Below are 16,909 nucleotides of genomic sequence, written 5' to 3'. Positions count from 1 at the left end.
GGGCAGGGAAACATTCAGCAAGGGACTCTGACCCGTGCCGGGCAGAAGAGGCCTGTTTTCTTATCGGCATTTAAAAAAAAACACCAGTCTGGCCTGTGGGAACTTCTGGGTGCATCTGCCCCTCACCCAGGCCCCAGCGAGGCCAAGGAAGTGGGCAGAACGGCTACATCCTGCCCAGCTGCCTGCACCTGGGGCCGCTGGTGGCCACAGCTGCTGCGTCGCTCTGTGGATGCTGTCCTGACCTGCTCTGTGCCTCATGGCCAAGACTTGTCCTCTGTTTCCACCTCAGCTCACATGGATCACAGCTCACTGTCCTTGTTCCTGCTGCTGCGGCAGCCATAATCTTATTAGGACCCCAGTAGGAAACAGGTTTTGGCCCTGGGAACAAGTAACCTTTGATTGTGTCCCAGGCCAAGAATGGCTGAGCTCTGAGAGCTGGAGGTTAGTCCTGTTGTCCCTAAAACCAAAAGAGGGGTCTTCTACTATCTCATCTCCTTCCCCTGGGTTCCAGAAGGTCTGGATGTTGGGGACCCTCCTCTGGAGCTTGGGGAAGGAGACAAAGGAATGAAGACTTTGTGAGAGGGGGAGGGTCCCCAAGACCGAGTGGGAATGTCGGGTAAGTAGCCAGCTGTTTTGGACCAGAGACTGGATGTTAGATTTGGGCCTGGCCTGATGGGATTGGGGCTCACGTCTCACAACCAGCTCTCCTATGCTCTGAGAGGTACTTCCAGCCCAAGATGCCAACCTGTTGCACCAAAGGGAGCCCATAGCGTGAGGACATTTGCTTCTGGGGGAAGAGGAGACAGAACTCAGCTGAGATGGCAGCTCCAGGGGCATCAGAGAGGGGCTCACGACAGTTGATTTGGAGGCACCTTCCCCAGAAGCTCCCCTATCACCTCTGGGTAGAGTCTCCACTGAGTGTGCGGCTCTGCCCAGTGGAACTGAGAGTAGTGAAGGAATATGCCCAGGTGGGGTTTTCTACTCAATATCAGGGCTGATGATGGGACCAGGTAACACTTGAGGCTGGAGACTGAAGAAAAGGCTCAGCACCCTTGGCCTGGCTCGGAGGGGAAGGGGATCCCCCCCTGACATGATGGGACAAGACAGAGATGGGGACAAGACCCTGGAGATGGAACAGACAGAGCCTCCTGGCCCAAGCAGGGCCTCGAGGATGCAGGAGGCGACTGCTGGCACAGGGTGTGGACATAAAAGGCACTCAATAACTCTACCGTTGAGTGAAGGAATCAACAAAAAAAAATGTGGCCTTAAGAGCTCCTCTCCTGGTCCACGAGGGGGCTGGGCTTACCTTTCTTGTCTTTTTTCTCTTCCTCTTCACCACCGGCCCCCAGCAGGGTAAAGATAATGCCGGTCTGAGAGTTCACACCCACAGCGGTCACCACCATCCGTCCAGAGCCCTCCATCACGTGGGTACCTAGGGATGGGGATGAAAGCCAAGTTACCATTGCACAGCCCAGACCCCCCTCCCCCAAGGAGTGGGAGGAATATGGTCCAGTCTGCTCCTGGCAATTTGCCTGTCGAGGTCCTGGGGCACCACCTCCAGCGAAGGTTTAATGTGCATCATTGTAGTGGGTCCTTTAAGGATGACTATACCTTGGGACAATGCTATGATGAGCCAGGTACTCAAACACTGCTATATTCAGCTCTTAGGCCCCTGGAAAGCTCAGGCTTACCGTCTCCTCCCCATTCCTGGAGAGTCCCTTCCACTCTCTTCTCTCTCCCCATTCCTCCTCTCCCTGCCTTACAGGTCAAGCAGGGACCACTCTTGTCTTTTCCTTTATTGATATACCTAGAACCATACCTCGTTCTATTTAATTCTGCCACTGGAAAGAAAAATGCCAACTAAGCCCTGGGCAGGACTGCTTAAAATGAAGTCCACTTCCTTCCCAAAGATCTGAGGAAAGAATTCAGGGCTCAGTGAACCTGGATGAGGAAACAATGAAATCTTTATTTTCACAGACATCAAACTGAAATTTAGCATTTTTCCTCCATTAAGAACAAAGGCAATAAACTTCAGGAGTGTCAGCTGTGCCCACAACACCATTACACACGTTACAAAAATCACACTTTTTTAAAAAAAAATCTCTTTATAACTGCTGTAGATACTTTTTGAAAGCGAAAGTGAAAGTTGTTCAGTCATGTCCAACTCTTTGCGACCCCATGGACTATACAGTCCATGGAATTCTCCAGGCCAAAATACTAGAATGGGTAGCTTCTCCCTTCTCCACTGTATCTTCCCAACCCAGGGATTGAACTGGGGCTCCTGCATTGCAGGTGGATTCATTACCAGCTGAGCTATCAGGGATGCCCCCAAGATAAGATACTTTTTAGGCTTATGCTTATTTTACAACTAAGGCTGTTATTATACTGATTGCTGGATCTCGTTATTCAGTATACTAATAAAGAAACACATATGTTACTACACCACACGTTTATTCTTTCTAAATCACTTTAACTATTTCAATATAATTGACTTCCTTTGTGATCCAAGGTATTTCATGTATTTCAAAGCTTTATTCTGAATAGGGGTGGCCCATGATGACCCTGGACCTTCCCAGGAGTCCATGGTACAAGAAAAGTTACCAACTCCCTTTGAATTTTAGATTTTTCAAATTGGGTTCCAAAGGGTCCTGGAATTCTTCCAGGGACCTGAGGGGAGCTGTGGGGGAGGGTGGAGGGAGGCCGTTGAGCAGAGTAGCTCCACTTTTACTCATCTTTGGGCTCTTTGTTGTCAACATCTGCTTGACAAGTGGGCACTCTGCTTAGTAAAGAACCTAGGGAAGTGAAGTTTGGCCTGTCAGGAGCTTGTCTTTTTGTGATTTTCATTTTTACTGCTCTGGCTAGAAAATCCTCTATACGAGCACGTAGCTCCTCCTCCAACAGAGAGGTAAGAATCCAGTCCCGCATGGTGTAGGGTCTCCAGTGGCCCCCAGGCCACACAGAAAGAATTATATCTGGTCTATCAGACAGGCGGCCATGCCACCGAGCCCAGGCACCAAACACCCCTGAATACTTGTTTCTCAAACTCCTTCTGCTGTTTTCAGATTTTCCTTGTTTCCCCTTACAATCGATGGTCATTTCTTCCTGTTTTCAGGGTCACTGGTCACTAATGGCCTTCTCTTGGTCTCCCAATTTGCTTCAGCCTTGAAGCCTAGGTGGACAGACTCATTAGAATTGCATGTAAAATAAGAGTCAATAGGTTCTAAGTCAGGGAAGAAAGCACCTTCCTTAAAGCAAGGAATCTATTTTCACGTTTCAAGAGGTCTCGTCCACTCCTTTCCTTTTCTTCTGGGACCTGAGCCATATTTTGAGATGGTGCGTCTGCATGGATATGTTTGCACACCTGTCTGGTTGTGTGTGTGTGTGTGTTTGTGGTGCTCCAGCCGTTTGGCCTCTAGGAGGTCAGGATCTTAAAGTGCTTTCCAGACAGACAGATATCCTCCAGTAAGTTCCTTTGAGGTGGTAAAGGTCAGTCTGTCCATCCATGAAGGGCAAACTAAGTCATGAAGGCTCCCAGAGGCAGCCTGGAGCCTAGCAAGCCATACCAGAACCCAGGCTCTCAGATGATGAGCTCTGGGGCTAGCCCCATGCCCATCCCCAGGCTCCGCCTCCATCCCCAGGCAGGGAACAGTGGGGACCACAGAAAGCGCTCGAACACTGACTCCAGGCTGGAAGGCCCAGGCCTGGTGTCTTCCCTTCACAGGCAGACCCCGGAGAGCACTCTCCTCACACTGGGCACAAGCACAGCCTGGGCCCAATTACGGGGCTGTGGGAACCACAGTAGCTTGCTGACAAAAAGCTTTCTCAAGCGCGGGCTCAGCTTGTGTGGGGGCCAGCAGGATGGACTACTAAGTATCAGCAATATTAGATGAGGAGCTAAGGGGCAGAGAGGTCACCTGTCACTGCAGATCTTTAAAGGTGAGGGGTGAACACAATTCAGCACACTCACAGGGTGTAGATGGCAGGGACAGCAATCAGCACAACCTTCTGCAGGACACCTGCTCCACACCAGGCCTCATGCCCTCACCCTGATCCTAACCGCAAACTTAACCCTGACCCTTCATGTGCAATCATCTCATCAGCTCTCATGCTGGCCCTCAGCTGGCAGAGGAGAAACCTGGGGCTCTGGGAGGAGTGGCCCGTCCAGGGTCCCTGGGGACAGAGGGACAGAGCCCCCTGCCCAGTTGGTCAGATGCTGCACTTCCTCAGGAAACAAGGCCACACGCTTGTCCCAAACACGTTTGTGAAAAAGTTGGCTCGGCCTGAGTGTCGACAGAGAAGCCGCTCCCCACCTCCCCGGTCCTGGGCGGGATGGAAAAAGACACAGGGGCCAATTTCCACCCAAGATAATCAGACCCCAAATCACCTTCTGATCTAATCACTCCCAGCTCAGCAGGGAGCTGGCGGCTCTACACCAGGAGGCAGGGAGGAGGCGGGGAAGGAAGAGGAAGCCAGAGAGGTGGCCTCCGGCCACAATACAGGGACACAGGGACACGGGGACATAGGGAGGTGGGGGAGAAGGGCCGGCACGCCTCCCACCCAGCATCGAGGAGCCCCGGGGGTCCTGCAGGCCTCCGCATTAGAGGGGCCAGAAGAGTTGGGGTCATCACCTCCCCCGTTGGTCCCCCCTCCCTCCACACCCCAACAGCATGCCCAGCCTCAGCTCTGACTACCGTCCCCTGGCTCAGACACCCTCCACAGCTCCCCAGAGTCCAGACGCCTCCATCAGCAACCCCTGGGTCAGTTCTCAACCTTCCCTGAGCCCCGGACCACCGACTCCTGCCAGGCGCCCTCTGCCTGGGAGCGGCCCGGCTCACTGGGCCCTCCGTCCCGCCGCCGACCCCAGCCCCACGCCCACCTCTGCTCACAGTTATTGCCGCCTGAATGCCCTTCTTCCACTTCTGTCCAAAACCTCCTCTTGAAGGCTTAGGACAAATGCCCCTCCTCTTAGCTGACTTCCTTGACCCCCACAGAAGGATGTGGCCTCTCCTCTGGTGTCCTCTGCCTCCTGGCCCCTGAGCCCCCGGGGGGCAGGATCTGAGCGCATTTCCTCTCTGCCTCCCATAGCACTGTTGTCACTGTGGCTCATTTTCTGCATTTGTCTTGGTGGGCGTGTTACATTTATAATGGAGGATCCACACCCCCTCCATAAGCCATCTTTATGGTTTTGCAAAGGGTCAAGTTCATCCAGCCCGGCCCTCCTCCCCACAGCTCCCTGGACTGCCCCCCGACCCCACTACGAGGACCTCAGAGCCTGGCTGCCCCTTCCTGCCCGAGGAAGAACAGAGTGGACCGGGTCACCCAGCTCCAGGACCCCCTGCAGGGGACAAGGTTCAAGCCCAAGGGCTGAAGCTCCAACAGTGGAGCCAGAGGCACATAAGCCACAGGCCTGTGGGTGTGGACAGAGACCTTTCAGGGAGGGGTGTCCTGACTAGGCTGTGCACCAGGCTCCCGCGTCCATGGTCCTTTGGACACCATCCTGTGGTCCCCAACTCCTCGAAGTCCCCAGGGAGCCCCTCAGAACACACTGCCTAGGGGATGGTCGATGGAGAGAGCCCTGGGCTGCGGAGGCAGGGACCTGGCAATCAGTCTGCGGTCCGCTTCTGGTTTGCTGAGCGGCCTGTGGCCAGCCCTCTCCTCAGTGGGCCTCTGTTCTGTCCTCTGGTAGAGGTCTGGCTTAGGTCACCGCCTCTCGGCAGTGAAGCCTGGGAACCCAGGTCTCCCGGAGATGAGGGTCAGCCTCTATTAAAGTCAGCATCTCAGGGACTCTGGAGGGGCGGGTGGAGGCTGAGTGGATAGACTGACCATGAGTCGCTCCCTGTCTGGGCCACGCTTGCTCACATGACAGACGGGTGTGGTGGGGTCCCGCTCTGTGCCAAGGGGCTCCCGGGGGTCCCTGCCCTCCACCGGCTCACAGTCTAGTTGGGGGAGCAGACAGGCACACAGATGAGCAACAACACAAGACAACAGAGACCCAAGGGCCCCTAGACCAGCGGGAGCAGGGAGGGTGCGTCCCCGCTCAGGCAAAGGCAGGAGATGGCCATGGATCAGTGGGGCTGAAGCTCGGGGCTCATGAAGGGAGCGGCAGCCTGAGCGGAGGAGGGCTGCAGGCTTGGGTGTTTGTCTGGGGTTCGGTGGGGAGCCGCTGGAAGTATTCTGGGGGAGGGAAGAAGAGAACCAATATGCACAGAGATTCCCTCTGTGCCCCACACTCTGTGGTCCGCTCTTCCCGCTTGGGGGCCATGGTCCCTGGTGAGGTCACCGTCGTCACCCGCCTTTCAAAGCACACTGCTCGGGCAGCTGGGAGGCTCTGGCTCCTATTGTCTCCCCCTTGCTGGGAGGGCTTATACACAAAGTCCGAGGCAGGGCTGTGTGGGGACACAGCCCCGAGGAGTGAGAGGGAGGCAGGTGAGTGGTGGGGGAGCTGTGTCAGCACCTGTCTGTCCGTTCATCCAGGAGTCAGAAAGGAGCGTGGGCCCCAGGAACTCTGCAGGCTCCAGCCAACAGGATGGCCTGTCCAGGCACCCCACCTGAACCTTCATCTCGTCCCCCTGGAGGTGATTTCTGCAGCCTCTAAGCTGGCAGCAGAGTGTGGGCCAAAACCTACCCGACTGCAGGCTCAAAGCCCACCTCTGCCTCGGACTTGCCCCAGACCTGGTCCAGATGGCATCTCAGGGCCACGGCCTCTGGCGATGACAAGTGGGGTGCACCGAAGCCCTGTGGGCAGACCTAGTGAAGCCTAGCTTTATGAAATGAAGGTTCTGAGCACAGAGAGGTCAAATGGCTGACTGAGGCTGCATAACCCACAAGGCACAGAGCTCCTCACTCTCCAGGTTTTGACTTCCGAAGCCTCTCTCTGGACAGGGCGAGTGGAGAGGCCAGGCCGTCTCAGAGGCCTTTTCCTGAGAGTAGAGACGTCAAGAAGGACGGAGGCCCTGTCTGGGGGTTATTACCTGCCTCCAGCACGAGCACCAGGCCAAGCCCACGCGGTTCCCAGCCCAGACGCGATGCTGTCACCCTTACTGTTACTGACGCGGTTAACAACAGCAACAACGCACGCCCACGAGCACTCCAAGTCGGCAGAGCGTTTCAGCACCCATGGGCCCGTCCCCCCGCAACAACCCGGTGAGGCAGGCCTCGGTGCGGGTGCCAGCCCAGGCCCCTCCGCCCGCCTGCGGCCCCTCTGGCTCAGAGCGGTTGAGTGATGGCCCAGGGTCACACAGCTGTGAGAGGTGGAGCCGGGGCTTGAACCCGTGCTCTATCCGCTACACCCCGCTGCCTCTCGTGGAGAAGAGGCAGGGTAGTGTAATGGAGAGAGCGCGGGCCGAGTGGCAGGCGGGGCCTCCCCGCAGTCACGGTGTCGTCCTAGGCTCCCCGGCGGTGGCGGCAGTGGCGGCAGGTCCAGCTCCCCGTGCCTGGCCCTGTGCTCGGTGGGCAGGGTGGGCAGCGGGCCCCAGAGGGTTGTCGAGGTCCTGGGTTACCTCGTGCTGTTCAGGCTCTAGTTCCAGGGATGAAGGGCGGGTGGTCCTGAAAGGGGCTGAGCCGGAGGGTCTGCTGGGGGTGGGCCCTGCGGCTTTTGAGGCCAGCGTGCTGGTCCCTGCCTAGTCTTTGGTTTCCCTGGGGAATTCACTCTGTGTGTGTTCATCAGTCCTTTCAGTCCTTTCTGACTCTTTGTGACCCCACGGACCGTGGCCCACCAGGCTCTTCAGTCCATGGGATTTTCCAAGGCAAGAATACTGCAGTAGGTTGCCATGCCCTCCTCCCAGGGATCAAACCCACGTCTCCTGTGTCTCCAGCATTGCAGGCAGATTCTTCACCCACTGAACCATACCCGGAATTCACTATAGGATGCTTCAAATGGGCCACGTTGCTGGGTAATAAAGTCACAAGGTCCCTGGAGACAAGCTCATGAGCGGGGGCTGCAGGGGAGCTGAGAGGCTGGAGGGGTGGTGTTCTGCTCTGACCCTGTCCTCTGAGGGTCCCTATGTGCCTGAGAGGCCTCACCTTTCCCCTGCTGCAATGGGAGACCAGACTAGGGCTCTCCAGGGATCTGCGGGGCTCCTGTGTGTGTGTGTGCTTTGTTGTTTCAGTCGTGTCCGACTCTCTGCGACTCCACGGACTGTAGCCCGCCAGGCTCCTCTGTCCATGGAATTTTCCTGGCAAGGATACTGAAGCGGGTTGCCATCTCCTTCTAAAGGGGATCTTCCCGACCCAGAGATCGAACCTGCATCTCCTGGGTCTCTTACACTGGCAGGCGGGTTCTTTACCTCGAGCGCCACGTGGGAAGCCAGGCTGCAAAGTGGCAAGTCTGGGCATTTATTTCTAATAGGAGGGATCACTGCTTTCATGGGGCTCTCATGGGGGTTCATGACCCAGAAGGGCTAAAAACCACTGGCTTTCCAGGAAAGGCTCAAGATCTGCTCGGCGTTAAGGGAGTCTGAAGAAGCAGGATGTCTAAATGCCGCAGGGCATCTGCACCAGGTCCCAGCCTGAGGGGCGCTGTGGGGACTGGCAGTACATGTGACCGTGGACGGTATGTCGGGTGACAGCACTGCACCTGTGCTTCCTGAGTTGACAGCTGCACTGTGGTTACTCATGAAAATACCTTTTCTCGGGAGACACACCTGAAGGAGGAAGGGGTCCTGACAAGGGAGAGCGTACGGCTCCCGGGAGCGAGGGCAGCAAGACAGCCATAGCGGTTGAATTAGAGGGAGGGCATGCAGGCGTTCATTGTGCTACTCCTGCAACTCTTCTGAAAGTTTGAAATTATTTTAAAATACAAAACTAGAAAAAAAAAATAGGTCGAGTTCATGGGCCCCTGCACTCCAGGGCCCATCCGCATGCTGTCTGACCCAAACAGACTTTCAAAGAATTGAAATTTCTTCCCAACATCTTAACCAACTGTACGTGAAATAGCTGAACCTCTGGGTCCCCTTGCAAAGTGGACATCGCAGCCACACTGGTGGCATGTGGGCAGGTGGCAGGCGGAGAAGGTGACACTGGGTTTGTTGCCCACCCCCACCCCCCTGCCCGGCCCTGTGGACAGAGGATCGCCCTGAGATTCCTTCACGTCTCCTCTGCCCAGGCTGAAGACACTGCAGACATGGGCCTGTGTCCTCCTGTTAGCGCTCAGGGACGAGCTCCAGGGCTTTAGATATCCTTTGTGCCCTGAGTGCTAGAGAGACAGCTGAATCTTCCTGAAGGCTGGTCTGCCCCATTTGTCAGATGGGGAGACTGAGGGCCCAAGGGGCAGAGGTCATAGTGGGAGCTGATGCAGAGCAGGAACTGGGGGGCTCTGCCTCTGTGTTTGATCCATATCACACAGGGTCTCACAAGCACACCATTCACAAAGGATAGTCCCATCGGTTTAGGCATGTGGTCCCCAAAATAGCCATGTGGGGTAGGCAGGTGGGGGAAGGCCCCTCACCAGCCACCCCCCACCCCTTGCAACACAGACACGAATGTGGAGGCTCAGAGATGAAGCAATCTGTTCAGGGTCACAGGCTGGGCCACTGGACCCAGAACCAAGCATTATTTGCCTTCCTCTAGGCTAAGCCAATGTGCTCCATGCAATGTGTGTGTGTGTGTGTTGGGGGGTTTCTCAACTACCATGAGGACCCTGCAGGTGCCCCCAGGCTGGTCTCTCTATATTTTCTGAGGGTCATATGACCAGAAGGCCCAGCAAAGCCTCTAGCATCGGGTAAGGGTATGAGGAGTCTGGTCATGTGCAAAAAAAAAAAAAAAAAAGTGTCCAAATGACAGTTATGGAGAGTTGAGAGCACTGGGGAAGACAGCAATCCAGGGGGACTCCCTGGAGGAGGCAGGCTCATGCAGGGTGAAGGTGGGGAGGGGTTACATGATGGAGAGACAGGGCCAGTCCAGAGAGGGGGAACGGTGACACATTCAAGATGAAGGAAGAGGTGGGAAAAGGACATATAAGCTGGAGCTGTTCTCCTATTTTACAAGTGAGGGAACACAGACTCAGAAAGAAGCTTGTATAGGGTCTCCCAGCCAATGAAGGGCAGAGTCGGGATTTGAACCCAGGCCTAAGTCACTCCCAAGTCCAGGCTCCTTGGGAGGAGCAGGGAAGGGACCCAGCACACCATAGGCATCCCTCTGGCTGCACCATGCTAGGTAGGGGCCTCACCTACATCACACACCAGGACATCGCTATTGTCCTCATAGGTAAACTGAGGCTCAGAGAAGTGAAGCGACGTGCTCAAGGCCACACAGTGAGTTCACTCCAGTGCCCAGATCCAGCTTGGCCTGGCCGAACTCTGCTCTTTCTACTATGCAGTGCACCCTCCCTCCTCTGGCAGACACTGCCTGAACCCTAAGGGGTGCAGGGCCTGGGGTGGAGCTGGGCTGACCTCCTGCAGCCTCAGGCCTGGGCTCCCATCCGTTTGGACGGGCCAAGGATGGAAGGGCCCATAAAAGTGAGACCTGTTAGATTTGTTTGGGTGGCGGGACTGTGGATAGTCTCGCTCTTTATCTGAGATTCTCTGCGCAGCACAAAACTCAATCAGCATGACAGGCTGTGCCTGAATGGCCGAGTGTAGTGTGATGTCACAGGCCAACACAAGGGTCCCAGGTGGTGCTGGGGTGCAGGCCAAAGGGTGGTCCAGGAAGACTTCGTGGAGGAGGTGGCGCTGAGCAGATGGGCAGGAGTTAAATGTGCAAAAGGAAGGAAAAGGGCCACCTGGGAGGAGCAAATGGCCTCAGCAGAGGCAGGGCAGAGGAAAGGAAGCAAGGCAGGTCTGTAGCAGAGGTGTGGGTGAGGATGGGTGTACTGAATCTGTGACTCTCACCACAGGGAGGGGCACTGAAGGCAGTGTCTGCTCAGTGCTCCGGCCTCCTCTACAACCATCCCACCCCAAGTCTGTCCAGGCCCTACTTACATACAATCAGTGACGGGGAACTCACTACCACACAGGCAGCCTCTTTTGTTCCTAGCATGGTTCTGACTGTCACAGAATGCTCTCTCCAATCAGCTTGCTTTCCATCGGGCTGACTACGCCCTCTCTCACCGGCTTCCCCCGGAATGTAAAAGGCGTCACAGGAGACCCTGGCTCCTGACACCCAGAGGCCCAGGGTCTCCTCCATTTGTCTTGACTTCCCGCCAGGTGGACAGATGGAGTAGCTGACCCTATGTGGGCTGGCCAGCCGACTTCCCATCCACCTCTCCCCTACTGCTCTTTCCCAGGGTCTCCACATCTGTGCCCACCTTCATGGCTGCAAGGTGATGCTTCGTTCGGGTCAGTGACCCTGACCATTTTCTCTCCCCAGTCTCCTGCCAGGAACTACCCCTCCTCTCCTCCAGACTGTCTGGAACCTTCCTCTCCCATCCACTCAGGCCCAGCACCTCCCTTTGACTTGCACTGAGCCTCATAACCCACCTGGTCGCTTCCCTCAAGAGTTCCCGCCTCGCTGACAATCACTTCAGCCCAGAGGTCAGGACCAAGGCCACAGGGCGATGACCATTTACTGAGCTCCCATGTGGCTCTGAGTTCCCAGAGGGCATTTATGGCTTTCCATGATCACCTGGTCAGACCCCCGGCCCTTTGCACTTACTGTCCCTCTTTCTGGAATGCTCTTTCTCTCACTGCTCTGCCTTTAGCCCAAACACACCCTCTTCACACATGCTTTTCCTTGATCAACTAAGATTCCAATCCCTTCCCTCAGGGTGTCTTTCTCACTACAGTGATGTAAAGTCTTCACCTGACTTATCCCTGTCTGAAACTGCGGTTCATATCTGTCTGTCTGTTCCTTTCTTGTCAGTCTCTTTTACCAGATTCTAAGCTCCAAGGGGGCAGGCACCTTGCTTATTCCATGAACCACTGACACGCAGTAGGTGCTCAATAAATGAAGAATTGAATAAGTTCTTGATAAATAAATGCCCCAGGCCCGATTCTCAGTTCTTTTCACCATCATGCCCTGTAGACAAGCTCCTCTTCCTCTTTGTAAGATTTCTAGGGAATTCCACCCTCCTTTAGACCTCTGTGCCTCTGCTAGGAGGACCCTTTCTCCACAACTCTGCTTGGTGGACTCCTACTGATCCTTTAAAATCCCGCTCAATTCTACCTCTTCTAGATGGTTCTGTTCCCTTGGTTTTCTCACACCTTCCTCACTCCTCTTCTACGGACTTAGCTGTTTGCAAGTCTACTCCCTGCCCCCCTGCTCCTGCTTACTCAGGTTAGAGGCTTCCAAGGGTGGGGGGTGAGTCTGTATCATTGTAGGGTGGGCGGGGGGAGGTATCCCACTGCTCAGCCTGGCCCAGAACAGTTGCTCAGATGAAGTTTGCTGAGCACTGCTGGACAGGAATGCCTTTTTGGTGTCCTGTTCAGAGAAGGTGTTTCACCTGACTGGTGCCTCCCCTCTGCAGGGTCACCCCTCCTCTCTTGCCACCCAGACTGCAGCAGTCAGACCGAGGTCTTAAAATGTAAACGGGGTCAGCTTACTGCCAATTCCAGAGAGCACTCAGCACACTGAGAACATTTGTAACCTCCTGAGCATGGCACACCAAGCCTGACATCTGACCCTTCCATCTTGCTCCCAGCCCTGCCTCAGGGACGCTGCACTTGCTGTTCCTGCTGCCGGTATACTCGGCCTCTGGAGAACGGCAAGGCCAGCTCTGTGTCATCATTCACAGCTCAGCTTACAGGCCTCCTCGACCTCCCCATCCAGCTGAGCTCCACTGTCCTGCTTTATTTCAACCATGTATCTATCCTTACTCTTATTCAGTTGGTCAGTCATGCCGGACTCTTTGCTACTCCATGTACTACAGCATGCGAGGCTTCCCTGTCTTTCACTATCCCCCAGAGCTTGCTCAAACTCATGTCATTGAGTTGGTGATGCCATCCAACCATCTCATCCTCTGTCATCGCCTTCTCCTTCTGCCCTCAATCTTTCCCAGCATCAGGGTCTTTTCCAGTGAGTTGGCTCTTCACATCAGGTGGCCAAAGTACTGGAGCTGCAGCTTCAGCATCAGTCCTTCCAATGAATAGTCAGGGTTGACTTCCTTTAGGATTGACTGGTTGGATATCCTTGCTGTCCAGGGGACTCTCAAGAGTATATCTATTACTCTGGAATTATCACATTGTCTGACTCCTCACAATACCACAAGCTCCGCAAGGCTGGGGTCTCATCAGTCTTAGGTCCCAGCCCCCAGACCAGTGCCTGGCACACAGTATGCCTCTAAAACAACGGTCACCAGACGGATTCTTTCTTGTCCCTAATGAGAATAGACTTCCATGTTCAACTTTCAGAAAACCAATTCGCTAGAAGGTAAGTTCCATGGTGGGGGCGGGGCAGGAATTCATCATCAGTTTTATTCACTGGGCTCATCCCAGGGCCTGGAGAAGTACTGAGTACACAGTAGACTTCATGTATGTCTGCTGGGGAAAAGGAGGGTGTTCTTGATTGGGGCTGAGCTGGCCAGAGATTTGGAGCCAAGGACCAAAGGCTCTGAGACCCAAGGGTACACAGGCGCCCTGTGCGCAGGCAGGAAGCAGCAAGGGGAGGGAGCCCGCTGCAGGCTGCAGCTCACCTGACAGCAGCATGGGATCCTTGTCCACCGACTTGCGCACCTGGTCAGACTCCCCCGTCAGGGAGCTCTCATCGATCTTGAGGTCGTTGCCCTGGATGAAGAGGCCGTCGGCAGGGAGGAGGTCGCCTGGTGGGAGGAAGGGCAAGGGGGGCCGTCAGCAGGGTCTCGGGGGCTGGAGAGGCTGGAATGTTCCCTTCAAGCATGATGGCAAGGAGGTGCCGCCTTCTGGAACAGGCTGCCTAGCGCTCCCAGGGTGCAGGAACCAAGGTGGCATCCATCACAGGCCCCAAGAGGCAGCTAAAGCCTGGGGCCCGGGTAAAGGGCAGGGGGCCTGGAGTGCTGAGGTTGGGTTCTGCCTCTATGTGAGCTCGAGTGGGCATGTCCTTCAGTTTCTAAACTGATTCGCTTGGCGTGGCATGGATTTGGGGCCCAGTTTTCTTAATGACTCATTCTTCTCTAGCCTCAACTATGGTTTGGGGAAATTCTTTGGGAAGGGACTAACCTGTCTTGACTAGGCTGAATAGACCCCAAGACAGGAATATTATCGGAGGATAATACGGCTGGTGAGACAGGGTCCTCCAATCTTTCCCCCTTCTCTTACCTCTACTTACCTAGGACATATCTCAACTAAATCCCCTTTGGCACCAGCCTGCTCACTTTCTCTATGGCAGCATCATGGGCCTGGAATGTTTGCTCATTCGTGTCCACTCCCTATAAAACTTTCTCTAGCCCAACAACCATCCATCAACAACCAAATCAGAGAGGGGAAAGGGATTTCACTTCATCAGCCCACTCTGAGTGTTAATGATCCTTGGAGTGCTGGGTTGAGAAGTCATCTGATGATGTTATCTCAGCTTTGAGCTGAGATCAATTAGTAATGTCTGCTAAGGGTAGACATGTAGACAGTGGTGGTACATGTGTCATGCATTTGCCATTTTTTGGTTTAAATGCATTCTGGAATCCTACCTCCTCCAGAAATGAGCCTTCCACCTCTCCAAGAAGCTCAGAAGATAGCTTGGGGTCAGCCTTCAGGAATCCACCAATTCTGCCCTGGGCCCGCTTCTCTGGGTCTGCCTGGCCCATTGCCACCCCTGCCGGACTCCAGTTCTAGCACCCAGCTCAACAGTGGGGTCACTTACCATATTTGACCTGGGCGATGTCCCCAACCACGATCTCAGCCACAGGGATCTGGACCACCTGGCCGGCCCGGACCACAGTGAACTTCTGCTCCTGCTCAATGCGGCTCTGCAGGCCCCGGAACTGTTTCTCTTTGCTCCAGTCATTGAAGGCCGTGACCAGGACCACGCAGATGACCGACAGGAGGATGGCGGCCCCCTCGATCCAGCCCGCCTCTGCCTCCCCTTCATCCTCTGCACCGCCCTGGGCCGTCGCGCATACTGCACAGAGCGGAAGAAAGCAGGCAGGGTGGGTCAGCCAGGCAGAAGGGGCCTCATGGTCGTCTACAGTGCAGGTGCTTTGGGGTCTAAAAGGCAGTTTTGCTGACGTCCTTTCCTTCCATTCTTCCAGCAAGCTGGGTCCGAACCCTGCGGTTCCTGGGTGAGTCCCTGAGCTGCGGTGTGCTCATCTGCAAAACGGGCGTCACTGAGACCGGCTCCGGGGAGGAAGGCAAAAGCTCCGGGCAGCGCTCGGCACACAGGAGGGGCTTACTGGACCTGAGCCTCCAATACCAGTGAGGGTACCGATATCCTGAGCCACTTGTGTGACCTGCAGTCTGGTGACTACATGGTGCCTACAAGGGCAAGAAAGTAGAGGTGTGGGTTCCTTCCCCTGGGAGCCACCAGACCCTGAGAACACCTCCTGCTGCTCTGGGGCAATCAGGGGAAAGGGAAGAGGAAGGGGAAGAAAGAGGGGTGTGGGTGGGCCCTGCGGAGGTCACCTCTGGGCTCCCTTGGACTGGGGCAGGGACAGGATCTGGAGATTGTGACCACAGGATCTGGGGAAACTGCAACTACCCTCCTTGGACCCAGGGTTTTCTAAGGTGTGACTGCTCACTGTCTGTGTGACTTTGGGGAACCCACTTGGCCTTTCTAGGCTTCCCTCTAATTGTTCATTGGCAAACTTGAGAAACTACTTCTGAGGTGGTTACCAGGGCCTGGCATCAAATAAGGACTCTCAAAACCGGTTAAGTCACAAACATTTTCTAAGCACCTATTATGTGGCGGTCATTCTGCTGGCTCTCTGGCACTAAGGAAGCTGTCACGGGCAGGGAGTTGGGAGCAGGGGTTATGCCTATTCTAGCCCTGCCATGAAAGTGCTTTGTGACCTCCAACAAGTGTCTAGAGGTCTCTGAGCCAAGAAAGCAGACAGGGAGGGGTTCTGGGAACTGCAAGGCAGTCTAGTGTTAATCTATCACCAGCACCGTTTTATGGCTTCCAAGGTGGCACTAGTGGTCAGGAACCTGCGTGCTAATGCAGGAGACGTAAGAGATGTGGGTTTGATTCCTGGGTTGAAAGATCCACTGGAGAAGGGCATGGCAGCCCACTCCAGTATTCTTGCCTGGAGAATCCCATGGACAGAGGAGCCTGGGGGGGCTACAGTCCACGGGGTTGCACAGAGTTGGACACGACTGAGCAACTTAGTACACAGCATCATTTTATATGTAACTGATGCAGCCTATGTCTGCCATGGTGGGGGGTGGTCCAGGCACCATGGCAGGTTCAGAGTGCAAGCCGGGGCCTGGGTGTCAGGGAGGAGTAAGTCACAAAGTTCAAGAACTCCATTCTGCAGGAAAAAAGTGTGTTCAGCTGCCCTTATCAACCCAGTGTGGCCTGAGCTGGTGTCTCAGCTGGAAGAAGTGAAGGGCAGTAGAAAGAACCAGAAGCTTGGAGTTCCAAACCCAGAGCTCCTGCCTCTGAGCTGTGTGACCTTAGGCAAGTCCTTCCCCGCTCTGGGCCTTGGCTCCCACCTCGCTAGGATGGAGGTGACCCCAGGCATCTGAGAGCAGGGCTGTGGGGCACCACTCCGGGAGCCTGATCTGTGTTCCCACTGTACCCACTGTACCTGCTGAGTTCTAAGCTTGCACTACACGGGGTCACCTGAGGTCACTTATCTGGGTGGTACTGACTCAACCTGGTCCCTTTCTGAGGAAAGGCAGCCGACGGACAGGCACGCGGGCTTGGAAGTCAGAACGCCTTGGTCTGAGTCACGGTTCTGCCGGTTCCCGGAGCCTGACCTTGCAAGTCATTTAGCATCTCAGGGCCTCGGTTTCCTGGGTAATAAGAGTACCCGCCCACAGGGCTGTTGTGAGGGTCAAGTGAGTATCAAATGAACTTTTACCCTAAAAGCTTCCAACTAGCGGTGGCTCTAAAAATAGTAAGAATTATG

The 16,909-nt window shown here is 55.2% G+C and overlaps 1 protein-coding gene across 5 annotated transcripts in view; it reads right to left on the bottom strand.

Moving 5' to 3' along the window:
• The window catches only part of ATP2B2 (ATPase plasma membrane Ca2+ transporting 2), a 195,298-nt gene that overhangs the window by 64,940 nt on the left and 113,449 nt on the right, over positions 1 to 16,909 (bottom strand). For all 5 annotated transcript variants that reach the window (XM_055413597.2, XM_088831529.1, XM_055413596.2 and 2 more), the window contains exons 4-6: positions 14,704 to 14,961; positions 13,565 to 13,690; positions 1,307 to 1,432 (exon numbers count right to left, since the gene is read on the bottom strand). In XM_055413597.2, coding sequence (XP_055269572.1) covers positions 1,307 to 1,432; positions 13,565 to 13,690; positions 14,704 to 14,961 — 510 coding nt within the window. The remainder of the gene's footprint in view (positions 1 to 1,306; positions 1,433 to 13,564; positions 13,691 to 14,703; positions 14,962 to 16,909) is intronic.

The sequence above is a fragment of the Moschus berezovskii genome, chromosome 24 (genome assembly GCF_049115385.1).
Source record: "Moschus berezovskii isolate FMDL1 chromosome 24, NW_MosBer_1.0, whole genome shotgun sequence".
NCBI lineage: Eukaryota > Metazoa > Chordata > Mammalia > Artiodactyla > Moschidae > Moschus > Moschus berezovskii.
The sequence above is the reverse complement of the archived record's forward strand: the minus strand, read 5'-3'. Positions and strand labels throughout refer to the sequence as shown.